Source organism: Mastomys coucha, unplaced genomic scaffold (genome assembly GCF_008632895.1).
Source record: "Mastomys coucha isolate ucsf_1 unplaced genomic scaffold, UCSF_Mcou_1 pScaffold13, whole genome shotgun sequence".
NCBI classification, from domain to species: Eukaryota; Metazoa; Chordata; class Mammalia; order Rodentia; family Muridae; genus Mastomys; species Mastomys coucha.
In genome coordinates, this window is record NW_022196895.1 from 32478187 (window position 1) to 32487557 (window position 9371).

At 42.1% G+C, this 9371-nt stretch overlaps 1 protein-coding gene across 1 annotated transcript in view; it reads right to left on the reverse strand.

Annotated features, from left to right (window-relative positions):
* The window catches only part of Pfdn1 (prefoldin subunit 1), a 56405-nt gene extending 49197 nt beyond the window's left edge, over window positions 1-7208 (reverse strand). Inside the window, exons 1-2 of the mRNA XM_031365388.1 lie at window positions 7095-7208; window positions 3530-3696 (exon numbers count right to left, since the gene is read on the reverse strand). Coding sequence (XP_031221248.1) covers window positions 3530-3696; window positions 7095-7127 — 200 coding nt within the window. The 5' untranslated portion in view covers window positions 7128-7208. The remainder of the gene's footprint in view (window positions 1-3529; window positions 3697-7094) is intronic.
* Between the last annotated feature and the right edge of the window lie 2163 nt (window positions 7209-9371).

Below are 9371 nucleotides of genomic sequence, written 5' to 3' on the forward strand. Positions count from 1 at the left end.
AGAAAAAAGAAAGAAAGAAAAGAAAAAGAAAAAGAAAAGAAAAAACGGATAAATCTAGAAAAATTCCAAAGGCATCACAAGATTTGAGCCATATCTTGAAGGATGAGAATTTCACAAGGCAAAGTGGAATGGTGAAGGCCAAAAATGGAATAACTAAAGATTCCCCCCTCCACAAAGAACAAAAAACAAAACAAACAAACAAACCCCACAAAACATGACATTAAAAACAAAAACAAAAACCAAAGAAGCAAAAACCATGTGGCAGGGGTAAAAACGTGTAGTGCGTGTGCTGGGTCTCCTCCCCTCACTCCGTGACAGACATCACCAATCACTTAGAGCATATTTAAAAACCATATGGAGTCTCAATACGCTTCTGAACAGATAAAACAAAAAACAGGACCATGAGATGAGATGCCTGTGCTACTCAATCTACAAGCAGGAAGCAGTGGGACCCAAGGCTAGATGGGCCAATTAAAAACAGTATATGGCTGTGAATATGAGGCTAATAAGATTACATGTTCCCCGAGAAGGACTGAGGATAAACAAAAGGTTCTGTGAGGGAGGATCGGTTCTGGTGCTGTGAAGAATGGATGTGAGCAGGTCTGGGAGTAGAAAGAACAAGTGAGCTGATACTACAGGATTAGCCCTAATACAACCTCACTCCTCAGGAGGCCAGAGCAGCTGACAGAAGCTCTGCATTATTCTGGCTACTATAACAAATTCAGGCTAGGCTGTGCTACATGAAAACTGCTCTACCTCAAAAAAAAAAAAAAAAAGGTTGAGAATGTTGCTCAGTGATAGATAGAGCACCTGTCTAACATATTGCACTCCAAAAAAAAAAACAAAGAACAACAACAGTAATTGTGGGTCAAAAGAAAAGTAGAAAAATCTACTGCAGACTCTAAAACAAAGCAGGGTTTGGGATTTTAAAATCTTGTTTCAAAATACAAACTATGGGGTAAAGTCACATGATCAGAATTTTCAAGTTGTACTTAAAAGGGAAGGTAATGGCTGGAATTAAAAAAAATGAATAACAATGAGATTCAAGATTACTCAAGACCATAAATTCAGAAGTAGGTATTCCAGGGTTAGCACCAAGAAAGGGAACATCCTCATGACCAGACTGGCACTGAGCAAGTTTCTCCAGCCCTGCGGCACCAATACTCCGTCTGGCCAAGTAAGAGGAGCATCTCACCTCACATGCCCTACAATGCAGGGCAAGCTCACGCTGGATGAAGTGCAGAATTCAAAGCTCATTTTAAAACCAAGCTCATCCAAAACTCTAAAACTGCACATTTCTTTTAAGAAACATAATTTATATGAAATAATACCATTCTACCATTAAATGCCCATAAATAAGCCTTTAAACTCTGCAATATTTTGCATAGAATCTGTAGAATTTTGGACAGTATGAAAAAAGAAAACTAACTCCCACAACTTATGCACAATGCTTACTAAATGTCGTTATTCTAAAGAAATGTAAAACTTCAGGGCTAGGGGGCAGGCCAGTGGCTAAAGACTTGTCTGGCATGTTCAAAGCTCTAGGATTGATTCTTAGAATCAAACATAAAACAATTAAAATGTAAAGCTTTTTGAAAGTTGAAAACACTGTTTTCCATGAAGCCCTTGGAAGATGGAAAGGCAGATGCTCAAGGTCTCTGCAAAGCTAGCCTGGGCCATGTGAATCCCTGTCTCATAAATCAACAAAATATTGGGGGGAAGGGGCAGGGGGGTGTTAGATATAATCCCAGCACTCAGGAGGCAGAGGCAGGTGGTTCCCTTTGAGTTCAAGGCCAGCTTGGTAAAAACAAACAATAAAACAAACAAACAAACACAAACAAAAAACTTTACAACTTTAGCTGTTATAAACAAAGACTAAAGTAATAATGTGAATTCCAAGGATAGTAAGAAGCTGGCATCACTGTTTTAAGACCTAAGGATATTCAAACTAAGGGATAAAATTTACCCTGCAGTGAATGCCAACAATACATTTCATGCTACATGACACACAATCAAGGCTCCCATTCTGTACCATTAACAGCCTCACAAACTGGAGCTAGTACTGAACAGCTGTAACCCAATCCTGAACACCTGTAATCCCAGCACTTGTTGACATGGAGGCAGGAGGACAGGGAATTCAGTCACCCTCTGCTACACAAGGAGTTTAAGGCCAGACAGAGAAACAGTAAGAACATTTCAAAATTAAAAACAAAAACTCACAAAAGGGACTCTCGTTCTCTTAAAATAAGACAAAATGAAAAACATGAACTAGAGAGAGAATGTATGCGGTTCATTTAAGAAAGCAAGTCAGACATTCATCATCACTTCTTTCTTAGCAGAAAGAATGAATTAGTCACGGGAAGGGTCACCTTGTCATGATGTCATTCTAAAGTCATTACAGAACTTTACACATGTTATGCCTCCTCCCAGTCAATCACAAAAGAAGTCGTCAAAGACTGAGGTCAAATTCCATTCTAACTAAAAGATCTCCAGACTTAAAGCCTTTGCCCACCTAGTCCATCATGCCCAAAGGCCAAACACAGAACCCCCTCCTCCCCACCTTAAAAAAATCAGTTCTTCCCCATGAGCTAACTGAAATGGAATGTGGTCCATGCACAATGGCTTTCCCAGTCTTCATTTTCTCAGAAAACATAAAGGAGACTTGATCTCTCTCATAAGGAGAAAATGTTCTTGATAGAAAAAATGTAATGCAAGCGGTTAATTGTATTAACAATCAGGGCTTTTAAGCCCTTTCCCTGCTTAGCCCACTCCCATTCTCAGGAGCGCTCTTCCTTTCTCAATAAGCAGTCTCTATTTCCACTCATTAAGAATGCTTTAAAATAAAAAGATTATATTGATAATTAGTACAAAGCATAAATTAGTGGGTACCTGTACTCACTTGCAAAGACCAACACACACCCATACCATGACATACATGGTTACTAAAAATATTTTTGAAAGGGGAGTGGCTGGAGAGATAGTTCAGCGGTTAGGAGTTCTAGCTGCTCTTGCAGAGAACCCAAATTCAGTTGCCAGCACGACATCACGAGGCTCTCGAGCACCTACATTCGGTTCCAAGAGCTCTAACACTCTCATGGGCATGGGCAGGGGTGGGGTGGGGTGGGCAGGCACAGGGACGCCCACACATATCCATTCCCCCACAGAGAGAGAGAGAGAGAGAGAGAGAGAGAAAGAGAGAGAGAGAAAGGAGAGAAAGGAGAGAGAAAGGAGAGAGAAAGGAGAGAGGAGAGAGGAGAAAGAGAGAAGAGAGAGAGAGGGAGAGAGAAAAAGGAGAGAGAGGAGAGAGAAGGAGAGAGAGAGAAAAGAGAAAAAAACATAAAATTAAAAAATACACATAAAACCACTTGGGGTTTTACTCCTTTTTTTTTTTTAAGAAAGCTTTTGTAAATTATTTCTATATTTTAACCCGTTTTTTTTAATTAACCCAATTTGAAAATAAACAATTCCACCATTTAATTCACCCAAAACCTCTTATAAGAAAAACCCATGAAGGATGTAATTTACTTACATTCTTCCTACACCTTCATACATGTTAGTCTCATCTACCAGCGTCATAATCTCCGTGTCCGTAAGGTGTGCGTGCTTTTTCGTTCTGTTTAGCTGTTCAATCTGTATGTCTGCAAGCTTTACCTTCTGTTGAGTATCAATAACTTTGGCTTGAAGCTCTGTGAAGGCCTGAGAAAAACAAGTGCTTCATTAAGTAAGTTAAACTTTTAAGTCAAATTTAGATTTGTTAAAACAGAACATGTTAACCAGACAAGGCTGTAAAATTTACCAAGATAAGCATAAATAAGTGTCAACAGAACTATAACACTATGTAAATTCTAAATGTACCCTATTCATTGACCCTATCCATAGACGACTCGATCAATATGAACAAGCAAAACAAATGTGCATTAAAAAATAGCCATACTTATCAAGTAACCAGAGAATAATAAAAGGGATAAATAAAATACTCAGGGGATAAACCCAGAGATCTAAATCAAGAAATGACTTACTGCATCTGTATTAAATACCTAGAATCCAAAACACCCCACGTTATTTCAAAATCCTGGCTGGAGGGCCAGACCTGGTATCTCCCACCTATAATCCCAACAACTGGGAGGCAGAAGCAGGAGACTCAGGAGTTGTTTGGGACTCAGATTCATAAGATGTTCCAAGCCGGGTGGTGGTGGTGGTGGCAGCGGCGGCGGCGCCAGCTTGGTCTACAGAGTGAGTTCCAGGACAGCCGGGACTATCGAAAAACCAAAAAAAAAAAAAAAAAAAAAAAAGATGTTCCAGGCCAGGCTGAGCTACAAGACACCTTGTCTTATAAAAGATATTTTTTTTTAGGGCCAGTAAGATTGACTCAGCAGATAACGGCACTGTCCACCAAGCCTGATGATGACCTAAGTTTGATCCCTAGGAACTACATGGTAAGAGAACACTTGAGCACACTTTTATATGCATACACAAATATTTTAAAATTAATTTTTAATCCATCTATAGATAAGTAGATGGGTGGACAGACAGACAGAGGTCCACGAGATGGCTCAGCAGATTAAGGTACTTATTACCGTGCCCAACCACGAGTTCCATCCCTAGAACCTAAACTCACATGATAAAAGGAGAAAACATTTTATATAAAGCTTTATCAATAAAGCTGAGATTTACATATCAGGCATAGGAATGCACACTTTTAATCCCAGTACTCAGGAGGGTCTCGTGATTTCAAGGCTAGCTAGCCTGGTCTACCTACATAGTGAGTTCCAGGCTACTCCAGGACACATGGTGAGACCATGTCTCAAAAAAAGAAAAAGAGAAAAAGAAAAAATTTTAAAGGCTGAGATGTATAGCATGAAAGGATGCTGTAGAAGGCTACGTTTACATGTTTCAAGACAAGAATGGCAAAAAGCAAGATCCATATACTTAGCATCCCCAGAACAATAGCAAGTGGCTTCTTTTATTAGGAGCAGCTATTTCAGCTGTCCTATTGCTTAGGCAAAGGTAAGCCAGAGGCAGCTACTTAAGATGTTACTTATGGGAGCTAGGGAAACAGTTCAGTCAGCTGACTCAAGGTTCACTCCCCAGGACCACAAAGAATGCTGAGCTTCGGAGCTGATGGGCTGGCTCAGGTGTTAAGAGCACTGGTTGCTCTTGCAGAGGACCAGGTTTGGTTCCCAGTCCCCACATAGCAGCCCCACAACCACCTGTTAACTACAGTTTCAGGGGGATGCAAATCCCTCTTCTAGCCTGAGACGGCTGCACACATATGGTATACAGGCATTCGTGCAGGCAAGATAAATACATAAAAATACAACTTTCTTCTGTTGTTTAATGCTAGGCATGGAGGTGGGGGGGTGGGGAGGGAAGGTCCTTGCAGCTCACTAGACAGACAATCTAGCCAAAGTGGCAATCCCTAGATCCCAGTGAGAGGTCCTGTCAAATGCAGGAAACCCTGAGTGCAAATCCTAGCACTGGGGAAACTGAGTGCATGCCAACTACATAGCCAAGTTCCAGGCCAGCCCGGGCTACTGTCTCTTAGAAAAAAACAAAACCAGAATCTGGGCCAAAAAGGCGGCTCAGCTTGCCTAGAAGGCCTGACACCAAGAGTTCAATTCCCAGGACCTACTTCATAAGAGAGAAGCAACTCCCAAAAGTTGTTCTCTGACCTCCACTAAGCACCTTGCAAGCATGTCTACACACACACACAGACACACAAAACTTTTAAAAATGTTTCTCACCTAGAGAACCTACTGATCGAAAAAAAAAGTCACAATAATACCAAATTTAAGACTGGGTACCAGGCGGTTGTGGCGTACGCCTTTAATCCCAGCACTTGGGAAGCAGAGGCAGGAGGATTTTCTGAGTTCGAGGCCAGCCTGGTCTGTTCCAGGACCAGCAGAGCTAGGGCTATACAGAGAAACCCTGTAAAGAACTTTGAGCAGTTCTTTCCTTCCACCATGGATTCTAGGGATAGAACTTTACCAGCCAGGCCCCCTGGCAAGTGTCTTCACCCACTGACCCATTTTTCTGCCTGGGGCTCAATCTTTTAAGACTTTTCTTGCCAGGGACCCTAGCACATATCTGTTACCCTAATACTCAGAAGGCAGCAGCACTAAAATGCACTAGGAGTTAAGGGCCTAACCAAACCAAACTGAACCAAACCAAACCAAACAAACCATATACCAAAAAAAAACAAACAAAAAAAACAAAAACAAAAAAAAAAAAAACGCTAGAAGTTTACCTTTCTAGAAAAGTACATTTAAACACAAAGGGTCCTCTCTAATTACAGCTAAACTCTCCACAATGAAAGCACAGTCAGGGTCCTAAGACTGTTAAGTAGCAAAATTGTTTCCAATTAACAATCCATTTATAAACTGGCATTTGACTCAAGGCTGTAATTCCCAGAACTCAAGAGGTTGAGGCAGAAAGACTGCTTGGAGTTCAAGACCAGCCAGGCTACATAGCAAGTCTCTAGAACACACTGAGACACTGTCACTTAAAAAAAAAAAAAGCAAAATGACAACAAAACCATTTCTAAGCAAGGGATCGAACAAAAATAATAATACAATTCCTCTGAAGTGTCTTCTGGAAAGCTTACTTGGGGAGGAGGTGTGGTGTATGAGCTCTTTACAAAGGTGATGGGGAAGGTAAGGTATAGAATAAATGACCTAAAAGCAAAGGTTGAACTCGGTTCAAATCAAATGAGGCAACCAAACTGCAGCAAGCACCCTGACGGGAATCACTGTGAGATGCTGTCTTCAGTTCTTGCTATGAAATCGGGACCCCGACGGCTTCAAACCACAGAGAGATGTCTCTGAAGTTCCAACATAAGGACACGCGGCAGCCCAGCCCGCGCGCGACCCGGCAACCTCACCCACCCGCCCGAAGCAGCAGCAGCTCCTGCCAGCGAGGGGCTCCACCTGAAGCAGAGCGGGTCCCGTCTCAGGGCTGCGGGAGGCCAGACCCCGCCCCCTACAGTCCCCTTCCTCCAGCACGACGCGAGCCTCCCCCACTCCCGCCCCCATTCTCGTCCCCACTCGCTTCCTCATTCAAACAGAAGGGTCTGTCTGCTGAAAAGCCCCCTTTACCTTCTTCAACTCCAGATCCACGGAGGCGGCCATATTGGAGCACTCTACGCGCCTGCGCCAGAGGCCAGTCGGAAAGGGGTGGGGGAAGGGCGCTTGCAGGTTTGATTGTAGGCTTCCTTCTGCGCCTGCGCCAAAGTGAAACTCCACTTACTCCAGGTTTCTCACCCTGTAATCCAGCTACCCTACTCTACCTTTCTGCCATGAGACATGTGACCCTGAACGTTAAAATTCTGGTTATATTTGATAAACGTGTAACTACTGAGATGTGGCTCGCTCTTATCTTCCACACACAATTAAACAAACATCTTCATTTGAGCTGCAGAATTGAAACAGGTTTGTGGGTCAGCTCATCAACCATTCATTCAGCCCCTGTGTTGTTAGGGATGTATAAAGACCCCCAGTTTCAGGCATGCCTGTAAGACCATTAGAAGTACGGTTCAACCAAAAAGAACTTAATTCTGCTGAAGCCTCCTCATATATCTTCTAGACACAGGACTTCTCAAGACAAGCCACGTTTGTTTGTTGAAATTAAATTCCTGGCTGGGGTGTAGTTCAGTTGGCTGAGTGCTTGCATAGCACATTTGAAACTCTGGATTGAGCCACAGCACCACACGAAACAGGTATGCTGGTGCATACCCGTGATCCAAGCGCTAAGGTTGAGGCAGAAGAATGAGAAGTACAAGGTCGGGTCAGCCCAGGAAATAAAGGTGCTTACCACCACAACGAAATAAAGTTCAATCCTGAGAACCCACATGGTACAGAGAACTGATTCCCACAAATTACCCTCTGACTCCCTTCTATGTGTGTACCCCCACACATGCTTGTGAGTGCACACATACACTAATTCAAATTTTAAATTAAAACTAGGAGAACTGGAGAGATGGGTCAGCAGTTAAAGAACATATACTCCTCTTCCAAAGAACCAGAGCTTGACACTCAACACACATGTTAGATGGCTCACAACGACCTGTGTCTCCAGTTCCAGGACAATGCACACCTCTAGCCTCTGCAGGTACCTATACTTACATGCTCTCACACACATGCACACATGTAGACAATGATAATAAGAATAAATCTGTAAATTTAAAAAGTTCAAGTTATCTTCAATGACAGAGAGCTGGGGTTCAGCTTGGACTATGTAAGACTTGTCTCAAAGAACCAAAACTAAAAAAAACTCAAAAATAATAGATGAGGGTCCAACATTGTGACCCATTCCTGTGATCTCAGCACTGGAGAAACTGAGGCAGAAAGATCATCATGAATTTAAGGGCAGTCTGGTAGTGATTCCAGGCCGGTGTATACCATGTCAAGAGACAGGAGCAGAACACAGACTGAGATCTTACACAGAGATCCACTTTGCTTTGACTCTGTCGTACTCTCATTCCTGCTTGGCACACAATATACTTGTTTCATCGAAGAGCGTATGTAATTCTGGAGAATGTGCAGCCAGTGTTTGGTTAGAAGTATGTTGAAGCATTTATGTCTCTCAACCTCTGCTTTATGCTTCATACCTTCCTATCTCTGTGAGCTACACCATGACTTCCTATAATTCACTCCACTCACCTGAGCATTGTCTCTTCAACTGTGTCTTGTTTTGTCATTTCACTCTTCAACTGAATTTTTATTTCAATAACTATAAACTCTAATGTTTTATTTAGTGTTTGTTTTTGCTCCTCTGAGACAGAATTTCACCCTGTAGCCCAGGCTAGCCTTAAGCTCCTCATCTCCCTGCCTCAGCCTCTCAAACATTGTCATTCTGGCTATGAACCCCCGTGCTCTGTTAAGCTTTAGTTTAGAAAATTCTACTTAGGCCAGCTAAGTTAAATTAAAGGCTACAAAGTTAAATTCTGCCTCAAAAATCCAGAAAAGTTTATTTTCCACTTGGCCATTTTCAAATCTATCAGCTCTTTCCCATAATTTCATGATGCTACTTGATGCAAGGTACAATTAGAGCATAATCATTGTAAATACACTACAAAGCCTTGGGCCTGAAATTTCCTGATGTGACTTCTTTCATTGAGGATGTTTATTGGATCTCTCTTGTGATGATTTTTTTTTTTTTGATCCCAGCACTAAGGAGACAGAGTCAGGAAGATCTCTGTCTAGACCAGCTAGGACTACATAGACCAAAAAAAGAAAGAAAGAAAGAAAGAAAGAAAGAAAGGAAGGAAGAAAGAAAGAAAGAAAGAATTAAAGGAAACACCTGGCTGGGCGCACGCCTTTAATCCCAGCACTTGGGAGGCAGAGGCAGGCAGATTTCTGAGTTCGAGGCCAGCC